This window comes from Vigna angularis, chromosome 1 (genome assembly GCF_016808095.1).
Source record: "Vigna angularis cultivar LongXiaoDou No.4 chromosome 1, ASM1680809v1, whole genome shotgun sequence".
NCBI classification, from domain to species: Eukaryota; Viridiplantae; Streptophyta; class Magnoliopsida; order Fabales; family Fabaceae; genus Vigna; species Vigna angularis.
In genome coordinates, this window is record NC_068970.1 from 6490115 (window position 1) to 6504981 (window position 14867).

The following is a 14867-nucleotide window of genomic DNA, read 5'->3' on the forward strand; positions in this document are numbered from 1 at the left end:
AAAAAAATTAAAAATAAAAGTTCAACGGATATGCTATTTGAAAAGAATTTTCTTTAACGAATTCATTAAAGAAAAGAAATGAAAATGTAAGATATTTTAAAATATAAAAAATAATTTTGAAATTTTAAGAATATAATAATAGTACAGAAAGCAACGTGGGGGTGGTGCAGAGAGTAACCTCATGTTTTGGACCATAAGCAAACTAATGACATGTTTGCTGAGTTTGAGTCTATTCCATCCCGTCTTAGTAAATATATGTTAAAAGGCATAGTAATTCGTTTTTTTATGCAATAAGTGTATTTGATGAGTTTTTCCTTACCCATTTGTTAAAATAAATTGAGATATAATGTGATGTTCTTTTTTTGCTTTTTTTTTCTGAGATTTAATGTGATGTACTTTGTTGCTGACTAAAGTAGGTATGAGTAACAAGATGTGATGTGCATTTATGAGTAAAGTAAAATTGGGATGAAAATGTGATACGCAATACTTTGTTAATTACTAAAGTAGGAACAAAGATGAAAATATAATATGATATACTTTTTGAAAAGTAAATGTGATTGATGAAATAAACTAACTTTTTTTTTATATTTAAACGCACTATTTTTTTGTGTAGCCTTTTTTTTTTCTATAAAACTAGTAGTTGTTTAATGTAAGTTTAGAAATGAATATCATGCAGAAACTTTTATCAACTTTTATCTTGTGTTAGTATATATACATAAATATGTCGTCATTAAAATATTTGTATTAAACAATAATATTTTTCTAATAAATATATTATCTCTAACTGTATAGTTTTTTTAAAATTGAAAAAGTGTAAATGTAGTACCATGAATTAAGTTAGTTACCTTTTTAATTGGGTAAATTAGATGATTAAGTGTTGTGAAAAGTTGTGGACATTTCTTAATCATGGGAGATGTGATGTGATTGGATAGACTTTTTGATCGGTGACAAGATTTATTGTCTTTTTAGGAAAGGGAAAACAGTGGAACGCGGTCGAATGCATTAAATGGTTGAAATAGTGCGGTGCGTTACGTTGGACACACAATCACATGGCTATGAAAACACCACGCACAGGACTCGCACTGCCACTAATTAGAAGCCAACTAAGGATTTTATGTGAATATGCTTCATGCCAACGCGACACTCAAATTTGCGTCTCATAAAATTTAAGGAACTATTTCGGTCGGGTTTAGTCTGACACTTCTAAAACACTTCTAATTGTATTAAAGACTAGGTGGATGTTAGAGATCGAACAGACGAACACTGTTTAATGTTTTGCAGGATGAAGACTAAGCGGGCATTGCTCCAAGCGGGCTACCATTGGGAATTAGACAAACGTTGAAGACCCCTTAAAACATTTCGAGATGGTTTCGAGACTGGACAACTCTTGATGACTGGACGAACACGTTGAGGGGTGGACGGATTCATTGAAGGCCGGACGGCCACCTTGATCTTCCCATGTTCTAAGTTGTTCGTTCTAATAGAAAATAAAGACAGGGGCAGAATCGTAAAACCCCCTTCTAGGATATTTCTGATGTTTAAGAGAAAAAACACGTGACCCAGAGAGAGAAGCTCAATCAGATGAGAGAGTTCGAGAATCTTAAAGAAAGAGACTGAGGGCTGAGGCTCTGCTAGGGTTCCACCTCAGATCACCATACACACACCCCGTTCACCGGGAGATCAAGACACACACTTATAGAGTAGGAGAAAGGCATGCACACAGAGGTATGACTGTATAAACTTCAGTAAATTGTTTTATTATATGTAAATGTAAAGATTACAAGCTTTTATACAAAGTCTGAAATCTAACTCTGTAAAACTGTTTTCTGTTTAACCTTTTAACACGTTCTCCTTCCTCCGAGCCGAGCGGGTACCTGTCAAAGACACTATTATATTCGAGTGTGAAACAGAGAATCAGAAAAACGAGAGAGAACAAAGAAAAAAACATAGAGAGGAATTATTTGAATATTACGGTATTGAATTAATTATCGAAAACCAAGATAAGCTACAATATATACAACCAATCCAAGAAAAGAACATAAAGGACGAACGCTAAAGAACGAACAAGACCGAGCATTAAAAAACCCGAACGATCGTTCATAACCGAATGCTCAAGAAGAGAATGTTTGGCCACAAACGACCAGACATAAAACCGAACGATTGACAACAAGAAACCGAACTGTCAAAAGTAAAAGCTGAGTCTAACTAACAAATCTCCACTTAGACTCAAATATTACAAAATTACCGAACGATACACAAATTACAAATTGAGCGGTACAAAACCAATCTTGGACAACAACTTCAGAAACTTCTCTTTAGCGAGCGGCTTAGTCAGCATATCTGCAGGGTTGTTTTTAGATGCAATTTTGCAGATTTGGACATCACTTCCACAATGCTCCTGACAAAATGCAGCTTAACGTCAATATGCTTTGTTCTAGAATGGTAAATCTAATGGTTCGCCAAATGTATGGCGCTCTGACTGTCACAATGAACCTGAATAGTCGTTTGATCAATACCCAATTCCTGAATCAAGCCTTTCAACCATAGTGCCTCCTTTACCCCTTCAGCGAGCGCACAATATTCAGCTTCAGTGGTTGACAAGGCAACAACTGATTGCAATGTTGACTTCCAGCTTACAGCAGTACCAAACAGTGTAAACAGATATCCCGAACGGGATTTCCTTGTGTCCAAGCACCCGACAAAATCTGAATCAAGGAATCCTTCAGTATAATCTCCATCATGAAAATTATTCTGAAAAAGTAATCCAGCATCAAGAGACCCCCGTACGTATCTAAGCATCCACTTCAACGCTTCCCAGTGACTTTGTCCAGGATCAATCATAAACTGACTGAGAACACTTACCCCATGCGCTAGGTCAGGTCTAGTGCAGACCATCCATACATGATGCTCCACAATCCCACTTGAAAATGGAACCGATTTCATTTTCCTCCTTTCAGCCTCGGTCTTCGGGCATTGCTCTTTGGTGAATTTCAAGTGTTGACCGATCGGTGTGCCAGCTGGTTTGGATTCAGCCATCCGATACCTTGAAATCACCTTCTGTAAGTAACTCTTTTGAGATAAAAACAAATTTCCCTTCAGATTATCTCTCTTAATTTCAATGCCCCAAATCCTCCTTGCTTCTCCGAGCTCCTTCATTTCGAAAGTACCACCCAATTTTGCTTTCATTTCATGAATCATGCTTCTGTCACTCCTGGAAATCAGAATATCATCCACGTATAGAAGAAGATACAAAACTTCACTGTGACGATGCAAAATATACACGCAGTCATCATAATTGAACCGCTTGAACTTCAGTTTCATCAGAAAATCATCAAATTTTTGTCTTGGACTTTGCTTTAAGCCATAAAGAGACTTCTGTAACGGACACACTCTTTCATTCACAGCAAATCCCTTTGGCTGCTTCATATAAATTGTTTCCTCCAAGTCTCCATGCAGAAACGCATTTCTCACATCCAACTGTTCTAGATACAAATTTCGGTGAGTAACTATCGCCATTAAAATTCTGACCAAACAGTGTTTCACGACAGGAGCAAAAATCTCATGATAATATACACCCTCAATCTGAGTAAAGCCTTTAGCAACAAGTCTTGCTTTGTACATAGCTTTCTCACCTCCTGGTATAGCTTCCTTTTTCTTGAAGATCAATTTTGAACCTACAACCTTTTTTCCCTTTGGCAGATCTACCAATTTCCAGGTGCTATTCTTCCTCAACGCCTCTAGCTCTTCCTACATAGCACCCTGCCAAAGATGTCGATCGTTGCTGTGAAGAGCCTCCTTGTAACTTCTCGGTTCACACGAGCTTTCAAGATCTTCAGCAGCATTCAAGGCATAACAATTTAACTCTGCCTCTCCAAATCGTTTGGTTGGCTTAAAAATTCTCCTTTCTCTATCACGAACAAACTGATAATTCCTCAATTCATCACCAGCTCCTCTTGGATAACTCACATCGCCAGATATACCATCTGTTTCATCACCAAGATCTGTTCGTATTTCACCCGTTCGATTTTCCTCTGATGACCGAACACTTTCGTCTTGCCCTTCACCCGTCGGTCTTCCTCAGTTAATGACCGGACGTCCTCATCAGTAGTATGCTCCACCTTAACGAGCGTTTTCTTCTCGCATCTAGGATTTTCAGCATGCATTGCCATTCTCGTTTCATCGAAAACGACATCCCTACTAATGATCAGCCTGGATGGTTTCGAGTCTAACCTCCACAACCTGTATCCCTTAACTCCTTCAGCATATCCAAGAAATACACTTTTTACCGCTCGGGAGTCCAGCTTATCTCCTTTGGCATGAGCGAACGCCATGGAACCGAACACCCTCAAGTGTGAGTAGTCAGTCGATCGTCCACTCCAAACTTCCATTGGTGTTTTATAATTGAGGGCTGAAGACGGACTCTTGTTAATCAGGTATACGGCTGTATTGGCAGCCTCTCCCTAGAAAGCCTTTGACAATCCTGATCCAAGCAGCATACATCGAACCCTCTCCAGAATTGTTCTGTTCATCGTTTCAGCCAAATCATTCTGTTGAGGAGTTCCCACCACAATCTTGTGCCTCCTTATCCCTTTATGTTTGCAAAACTTATTAAATTCATCTGAAACAAACTCCAGACCATTATCAGTTCTAAGATATTTCAGCCTATACCCCAATTGGTTCTCGGTCTGTGTATGCCACTCCTTGAATTTCTGAAAGGTTTCAGATTTATTTTTCAGAACATAAATTCATACTCTTCTTGAAAAATCATCAATTATGCTCAGGAAATACGCTCCTCTACCAATCCGTGGTGGGTCGGTCCGGGTTCGAATTTTTCTACCTCGCTAATAAATGAGTTAGGTTGGATTGGCTCATTAAGTGACCAACCCATGGTGGGCCGGGTCAGGTTGAGCCGGGTGACCCGTTTTAACAGCTCTACCCAAATCCATTGTTGTGTTGAAATTCACGTTGCATAATTTTTTAATTTCATTTTAAATTTTAATCCATTGATTAAGATGTGTACTAATATTTTTAATAGTTTTGGATGAACTACGTATCATTTTGTTGATTCGATTTGATGATTGACTTGACCCAATTGAGTCTATTTTATTCTTTTGAGTTTTACTCTTGCTTTTAAATTTTCATCAAGTTTATTTAGACGATTTTGGGTAGAATGAAAATATTTTTTCTTTTAAAGGAGTAATTTTTATAACAAAATTTTCTGAAACTCTTTTTTTGAATTTAATTGTTGTTAATTTCGTTATAAGACTTACAAATTAATTCAACTTTTTCCATTTACATTTTTATAATTCAAATATTGTTCTATATTTTCGTCACTTGTTTTATTAGTTTGTACAAAATCATTTTCTTAATATACTTTTCTTACAATATTTTTATTCAAGTTGAGAAAAACATTGTTAAAATTTCCCTTCTTAATAGTGTCTTAAATTGGAATCTTATTCTTAAAATTTGTTTCTTTAGTCTTTTCAAGTTGTAATTGAAGACATCCTCCCAGAAGGAAACATAAAATCCCGAACTTATGATGATTGTTTAATATTTATAAAACAAAAGTTATATACTAATCCATCTTATCTCGTAAAAACTATAAATAGTTATGCTCTTTATCTCACGAGGGTCATTAATGTGGAAGTGATATAATCTATGCTACCCCACTTAGTTCCTATTCACTTAAATAAATTTGAGCGAGAGTGATTGAATGAATTTGAGATGATGATTTGAAGGTAAATTTTTTGTTGTTTATTTGAGTGTATTTTGGAGGTAAGTGAGGGTGGATTTGGAAGTAAATTTTTTAATTTGTCACATCAATCAAAATCTACATTAATTCTCACAAACTTTACTTCAAAATCCACTCTCACTTACCTCCAAAATTCACTAAAATAAACAAGAAAAAATTTACCTTCAAATTCTCCCAAATTCATTTGGTTACTCTTCTCCAAATCCATTCAAGTCAACAAGAACTCAAAGTCTTCAAGTTTTGCCAAAAAAAGTCAGATGAACTTAGTTTAAAATCTAACAACCAAAAATTAATTTCCAACATTAAAATACGGCATTAATGTTATTGAATTTGAATCATAGAAGAAAGACAACAATGTCATGAAATTTATTAAAATTTATAAAACTATAAATACAAGTAGGAGAGATAAATAACAGTAAACAAAAAGATATCTAAAGAGCTTCTTACAATATATGCAGAAATTATGTAAATTAATTTATAAACCAAAAGTTATAACTACACTGTTATATGTCTCTTGACAAAGTCAATTGTTATATGATGCAGTCATTATACAACACCATTTCATGATTATTTATATCAACATACGATGAAAAATTGTAATTTGATATGCACAAATTATATTTTTTATTTTACTTTTAATAATATCTGACAGTACGCAATTTATAATAAAAAGAGCATCAATGTAAAAAAACATAAAAGAGAGAAATAAGAAATCGCCAGTTAGTGAGAAGACATTTTGGCCTAAATTGAAAAAAAAATGTTCACGTTTTATACACAATTAAGTTATTAGTTTTTATTTTTTTATTATCGACTTCAATACAATATGCAATAAATAATGTACTTAATTATTTTACTTATATATAGATATATAAACAGACATTAAACAGTAAAATAATAATGCGGATATACAAACAATCAATTTCCCTATTTGAGAATATTATAGACATAAAAGAGAAAAAAAAATACCTTTACATATTTAAGAGTAAAAGAAAATATAGTAAATATTGTCTAATATAATAATATATATTAATAGTTTAAGTTAAAGAAAATGAAAAAAAAAACATAAATAGAATATTAAAGTATTCATTATTAAGTCGATATTACTTCTATGAAAGTTAAATTATCAATTCTTTAACAAAATAATTAGATATATACTATAAATTACTAATTATAATTATCATGAATTAATTTAAGACGGTTGAGAAGTGGATTTTATCTTTAGTCGATGTGGGACGAGATGAATTTTAAGTCTTACTCAATCCACAAAATCGGTTTGTAAGGTGAAGTTTGCACCTATTTATGTATTCTAAATTGACCTTATCTCTAGTCGATGTGAGACTTCCAATACAAATCATTAGTAATTTGGTGTTACTCGAGTGCAGAAACAAATATTTTCACTAAGTCCTTATGGATTATATTAGTAACAAGCTTAGTACATATGATTTGTATGCAGTAACTTGAGGAGGAGTGTTATATATGTTATCTTTATTTTATATTTAGTTAGTTTGTTAGTATTTTTTATTTGTATTTTGGGTTTAGCCCATATTTCTTTTATTATAAATAGATGATTCTATGTGTATAATCATCACATGGAAGATTAATCACATACATATTTTTTACTATATTCAACAAAGACAAATAAAAGAAAAAAGAAATAATGGGTTAATACCAAAGAAAAAAAAACTAGTTTAATAATTTAAAATATTAATATGTTAATTATATTTTTATTTATAATTTAAAATGTTAATCTATATTATATGATTAAGGTGAATTAGGAAGTGTTTTTTTTATGTTTCACAACAACATAAAATCAATTTAGAGTATAAAGTAAGTGCAAACCTCAATTTATAAACTGATTTTGTAGGTAGAGTTAAACTTAAAGTTTATCTTTTAATATGATATTAGAGTTATGGTTTAGGTTTATCTTATAAAAATTATTATTTATTAGACATATTATTTCATCTGCTATCAAACCACCTATTCATGCTAAGTCCTGTATACAAAATGTATATATACCTCTAATATAAGTAGTCTTACATAGTAACAAAACTAGATTAAAGTATAAGTTACATAATAACAAAACTAATTTAAAGTATAAAGTGGATGAATAACTCACCTCACAAACAAACATAATTTTTATTTTTTAAAAACAATAAAAAAGTTAACAAGGTAATGAATTTAGTGGAAGATGATATCTCAACACCAACAAATAAAATACAACTATCAGCTTAAGATATTAATATTTTAATTACTTTTTTTAACTTAAAATGACATACATATTATTATAATTTTAAAATAGCCATCGTGTGTGTAATATTGTTCTCCGTGTGAATTTTTTAATTTTCAAGGAGAACGGAATTTTCACAACCAATTTATTTTTTACTTCCATTTAACATTTCTTTTCACTATTTTTTTACTTTCCTTTTATTTTTATAGATAAAAAAAATTATTTTTTATGATTATTTTACTAATAAATAAGTGTTAGATAATTATGAAAAGAATAATGGTACAATAATAATTTTTATATTTATTTGACATAGATATAAAAAAGTAAAATAGTTATAAAAGAATAACTTTTTATACTTTTACAAGAAAAAAAAAAGAATAAAAAGTTATAAAAGATTTATATGTGCACGTATCATTTTTCTTATGAAATAGCATTAATGAAATCTTTTTCATTTTTCAAACTCTATTGACTCAATTTTTTTTTTCATTTTCAAACTTTGTTTATCGCAAAATTAGATCTTTTGTTGGATTTTTTTTGGTATTCTCCTTTCAAGTATTAAAAATACGATGTTATTATTTTTTTAATATATTTTAAAAGATCATAATCATTATTTTAAAAGCACAACCCCAGAACATAAAAACCAGAGAATCCAAATTCCTGGCGAGTCCACCATAGAACTACCTGTTCTACTCTAAATGCACTAGCATGTCCAACTGATCTAAACCAAAAATCTGCGAAACGAAAGCAGGCAAAGCATACTCACGCAAGAAACTACAACACACGTAACTTAACAACAACTTTCTCATCACATTATTTTTCCCTCTACCATCTCATCTTCACTCCCATTCACATTCTCCACCACCACCCAAACCAACAACGTAGCAACCACAACCAAAATGGAACAACAACAATCTACACAACACCACAACCATGACTTCATCTTCCGTTCCAAACTCCCCGACATTTACATTCCCACGCACCTCCCTCTCCACACTTACATCTTCCAAAACATCTCCCAATTCAACCACCGACCCTGTCTCATCAACGCCGCCACCGGAGAATGCTTCACCTATGCCCACGTCCAACTCACCGCCCGCAGAGTCGCCGCCGGCCTCAACAAACTCGGCATCCAACACGGCGACGTCATCCTCCTTCTGCTCCAGAACTGCCCCCAGTTCGTCTTCGCATTCCTGGGCTCCTCCTTCTGCGGCGCCACCGTCACCACCGCTAACCCCTTCTACACTCCGGCGGAGGTGGCCAAGCAAGCCGCGGCCTCCAACGCCAAACTCATCATAACACAGGCGTCCTACGTGGACAAAGTGAAGGATTTCGCGAGGGAAAACGACGTCAGAGTGATGTGCGTTGACGGGGCGCCGCCGCTGGAAGGTTACCTTCAGTTCTCGGAGTTAACGAAGGCAAACGAGAATGACATTCCCGGCGTTAAAATATCCCCAGATGACGTGGTTGCGCTGCCGTATTCTTCTGGAACGACGGGGCTTCCGAAGGGAGTGATGCTAACGCACAAAGGGCTGATTACGAGCGTGGCGCAACAGGTGGACGGAGAGAACCCTAATCTGTACATACGCAGCGAGGACGTGGTGTTGTGCGTGCTTCCACTTTTCCATATCTATTCCCTCAACACTGTTTTGCTTTGTTCCCTTCGAGTTGGGGCTGCAGTTTTGATAATGCCCAAATTCGATATAGTTAAGTTGATGGAGCTGGTGGAAAAACACAAGGTGAGCGTGGCGCCGTTTGTGCCACCCATCATTTTGGCCATTGCCAAGAGTCAAGATTTGCAGCGATACGACCTGTCGTCGATTCGAGCGATTATGTCTGGCGCCGCTCCTGTGGGAAAGGAACTTGAGAATTCTGTCAGGGCCAAACTTCCCAACGCCATTCTTGGACAGGTAATTATTACCATTTATTTAGGATGAAAAATAATAAAATAATGATATACTAACACACATAATAAAAAATAAAAAAGAAAAAATAATGTAAAATTTTTGTGTGTGTTGAAATATTATATTTTAAAATAATATTTTCTCCTTTCTTAACAAACCTCTGCCTCGATAATATAATAATATATTATAATTAAAATAAAATTATATAATTAAAATATTATTTTTAAGAATTGTGAATGGACATTTTTTGTTTGATTGAAGTTACCTTATCACCGCCATTTATAGCAACAAGGATTTCGTTATTTCCAGTTACACGTTTACCTAAAGTAGTGGAATTAGTTTACCTTTTCGGCCTTTTTGGCACCTTGCTCTTTGAATTACATGAAGAAACAGCTGACACATATGTGATGTCGTGAGTCCACAGTAAGTACTGTCTCCCAAAGTCCGACTATGGTCCAATGAATAGGAAAACTTTCTTTTAACATTTTTGCATGACAATATTTTGACAGTTATCTAACTGACAGTTTTTCATTGATGCATTTACAATATTTTTTTAAAAAATATTTAAAATGAACCAATAAATTTTTGACATGTAATATTATTGTTCAAAATTGTTAAGTTAAAATATCATCATCCCAATGAATATAAATAATTGCGTATCATTGTTATTTTTCATTTAGTGAGATGTCAAAGAAAAATGATAAAATAGAAAAATTTATAAATATTTTATCAAAATAAAATACTGTATTTATTAGTTTACGAAGAGACTCTTAAACGAGAGATAAAGAAAAGGTGAATTACATCAAATTTTGAGAAAAAAAAAAGAATATGACCTGTACTAGCAACTTTATGGAGTTATGTACTTGTAGATCGATATCTAACTATAATAAGCATGTATTTTCATTCTTTTATTTTAAATTTTAATTCTTATATTTTTTTTCTTCTAAATTTATCGGGGTTTTGATTTATAATAAAGTATTAATTATCTTATTCTTAGCTACGTAGCTATGGTAATTTGTGATTAGGTCTCTTATATCCGTTACAATTTCTTTTTCAAGTCATTAAGAATAATAGTAAAGAAAAAAATATTTATGTTCTTCAAGATGTATTAAATTTTCACTCACACCCCTTTTAATGATAAATTAGATATTTACTAATACCTGTAATTTTTAATTTTACACAGATCTTCTTATTCTTAATAATGTGTATTTATGTTTTTTTAAAAAAACGTGTCTATTAATTAAAAATTAAATTTAGAATGAATATTAAAAATATCATTTTAGAAAAATGATAAGAAAATTCATAAATTTAAATTAAAAAAAATAAATAATATTGAAAAAATAGATAAATGAATTTTTAAATTTATTAATAATTAATAATAAAATACATATCAATGAGGTAATTAATAATAGTTATCTAATAATTTATATAAAAATAAAATTTTCCATAATTGTTTTGTAAATTGAAAAAGTAAGTCAGAATTTAATTTGTGGAAAATCAAAGTTTTGATCCTTATTCTGATCATAAATAGTAAATAACGATATTTAAATAAATATTGTGAATAATATGTTATTTTTTATTGAGAACCTCACTAGTTTGGAAAAAATATTTATTTTTTTAATAATAAATGACATTTATGTTTGTTTATAATAGCATGATAGGCACTTGGTCAATTATAAAATTAATTTATTATATTTTTGGTTATAAAAGTTATTCAGTTTTAATGTTCTAAAACTTAAGATTTTAATTTTAATAATGTTTTATTAATGGTTGATTGATATTTTTAAATAAAATAAGGGAAAGTGAGTAACATTTAAAATCAAGAAGGATTGTGAATGTCATTTATCACGACATGAAGTGAGATTGGTGGAACCTCAATTTATAATAAGATATGACACTTATTCAAGTAGTTTAATAAAATAATATCTGTCTTTTAATAAATATATTACTTTTGTCAAAAATATGTGTAATTAATTTGAAAAAAAATGAATAATTTAATATTTAATTAAAATTAAGAACATTAAAATATTTAAATTGTTTTGAATAATAAAATTATACTTACTTCAGAATGAATAAGTTACAAGTAAAATACTTAAATTTTCAAATATTAACCATTTTAGTTAAGTTAATTTGTTTAGTTATTTTATAACTAGTTATTTTCAAATTAATCTTTAATTACATTTATTTATGAAAAAGCTTAATTTTTTTGAAATTCAGTGATAGTTTAAATTTAGTTTAATTGAATAAAGTTTTCAATATTATATATATATATATATATTTTTTTTTCATTTATTATATTTTAAAACTCACGTGTGGAAGATAATATATGCTACTTTATTTTTTCTTTTTGACGAAAATGGTCTTAACTTCGTATGGGTAAGGTTGGCCTTCGTTTTGTCAGAACAAAAAAACAGAGTCGAATTGATAAATACACCTCTTTTTTAAGTAGAGGCCCTATCATGTAATTATAAACTATTGTGTATAAAACCTAACAGACTTGACTTTTATGGTAGTTGTTTTTCATTTAAAGAAGGTATGGCCATCAGACTGAATGGATAATTTAATATTTTGACATATTTATTACGGATATAATTATCATGCAGTTAAGTATGTTATCATTTCATTTAAAAATTTCATCTATATTTACTATTTTCTAAATATAATATTTTTATCATTGGAAAAAGTTATTACACGTTTGTTTAAAATGTTTTAGTCATCAAAAGATGATTTTGAAATTTGACAGTTCCGTGTGGAAGCAACTACAGTTGCATAACTACAAAAAAAATATTATAGAAAAATAATACTTTCACATACAATTTTTTTATATTTATTTGATATTATGGTTTTTTAATTTAATTTTTTTCTTTTTTAAAAAAAATATAAAAGTTTGTGTCACAAAAAATATAAAAAAGTATTATCTAGTAGCAACTTTCTTTAATAACCTTTTTTACAATTTATGATTGTTTTATTTTAAATATATAAACCAATAAAACAGTGGTAAAAAAATTATGATGATCCTATTCAGCATTACTCAGAATTGTAACAATAACAGCAGTATAATGTGTGTTTTGTAAAGTCTTTTTCTTGTTGACCGTTAGTGAGAAAGAAAATAGAGAGATAGAGAGAAGGATAAGAAAAAACGCGAAGATTGTGATTGATTGTGCGGTGCATATAAATGCAGGGTTATGGGATGACAGAAGCAGGACCAGTGCTTTCAATGTGCTTAGCGTTTGCGAAGGAAGCAGGGCATGTGAAATCAGGTTCGTGCGGGACCGTTGTAAGAAATGCAGAGATGAAGATCGTTGACCCTCTCACTGGTGCTTCGCTTCACACAAATCAAGCTGGTGAGATTTGCATCAGAGGCAACCAGATCATGAAAGGTATAATTTAGGTTTTCTACCATTGCTAATTTTTTTTACTGAAATTCACACAAATTTTAATATAATTATACAAATAGAAAAGTTTTACATTAGAAAGCATCACTTCAGAATGAATTAGTTTGTAGCAATGTGTAACAAATGAATTAGAGGACTAAGTGCTGACAAAAAAAAAGAGAGGTCTATGAAAACTGCATAAGCATATTTAGTTAATCCATTTTTTGGTTATTAGGTTACCTAAACGATGAAGAAGCCACAAAAATAACTATAGACGAAGAAGGATGGTTGCATACGGGTGATATTGGATACATCGACGATGATGACCAGATTTTCATCGTTGATCGGTTGAAGGAGTTGATCAAATACAAAGGATTTCAGGTTGCTCCTGCTGAGCTCGAAGCCATGCTAATTGTGCACCCAAAGATTTCTGATGCTGCCGTTGTCTCGTGAGTTCTGAATTTACCATATAATCTGACTCTTTTTTTGCTTAGTTTTCTTTTTCGACACAGAGTTTAATGATGAGGTTGATTTCAGCATGAAGGATGAAGCTGCAGGAGAGGTTCCGGTTGCGTTTGTTGTACTATCAAATGGTTCTAAGATCTCTGAGGAAGAAATCAAGCAGTACATCTCAAAGCAGGTTTATTATCGTTTTTGTTTTATTTTCTTCATTTTTACTATAAACTAAGAAATAAAAATTCAATATATAGTGTTCAATTTCATTTAAATTAATTTTATAAATGTTACGAAAGCTTATAACAATTATGCTTTATGCTCCTTCTTTTGTTGTTTTTGTCTTTGAATTATGCGAAGAAAATTTCTGTGTAATTGTGGCAGGTTGTGTTTTACAAAAGAATCAGTAGAGTTTTCTTTGTGAGTTCAATTCCGAAGGCAGCCTCTGGAAAGATCTTGCGAAGAGAACTGAGGGCAAGGCTTGCAAATGGTCTTCTTTCATTGTGAATTGTGAATATAGGGCACGACCTAATTGAGTCATTTTTTCTTAATGGTGCTCCCTCTAATTATAAGCACTAGAAGAAAAAAACATTTAATTCCAATAATAGTTTAATTGGAAGACCTAAAAAATGCTATTTTATATCTCTGTAAATGTGTGTAGAACAAGCTGCTACTAGACGAGCGAAGCTCCTATGAGTTCTTTGAGTTAAAATATAAAGACCGAATTGGTTGGGGTGTTTATGTAATGTTTCCTATTTAATTTGCAAATAAACTAAAATTACATGTCATGTGGAGTTTTAGAAATGTTTTAACTCTGCATGATATCGGTCCGAATTTTGAGACTAACGGTGGTGATTATGATTATTATGTACTAAGTATAAAAAGTAGTATAGGGATGAACTGGTATACGATGACATTTTTATAATAAAACTATTTTTTTATATTATTTTAGTTATAACGAGTAGAAAGTGATGTAGTGTAATTTTAAAATAAATAAGAAATTTTTTTATACTAGTATAAAAAATTAATATTGTAACATTTTTATAATTAATAAGAAAATATTTAATATCAATTCTAATTATAATTAGTATAAAAAGTATTTTTTTATTTTTTTTATTAGTAAATAGAGGACTTTCAAATGTATAACTTTCATTTTTCTC

General features: G+C 31.3%; 1 protein-coding gene across 1 annotated transcript; it reads left to right on the plus strand.

The window, feature by feature from the left end:
* Positions 1-8611: 8611 nt before the first annotated feature.
* On the plus strand, positions 8612-14495 carry LOC108322133 (4-coumarate--CoA ligase CCL1). Its single transcript, XM_017554121.2, has 5 exons — positions 8612-9886; positions 13062-13260; positions 13490-13703; positions 13792-13894; positions 14092-14495. Exons 1-5 carry the CDS (start codon positions 8876-8878, stop codon positions 14212-14214), a joined length of 1650 nt encoding a protein of 549 aa, XP_017409610.1. The 5' UTR covers positions 8612-8875; the 3' UTR covers positions 14215-14495.
* The last annotated feature ends 372 nt before the right edge of the window (positions 14496-14867 follow it).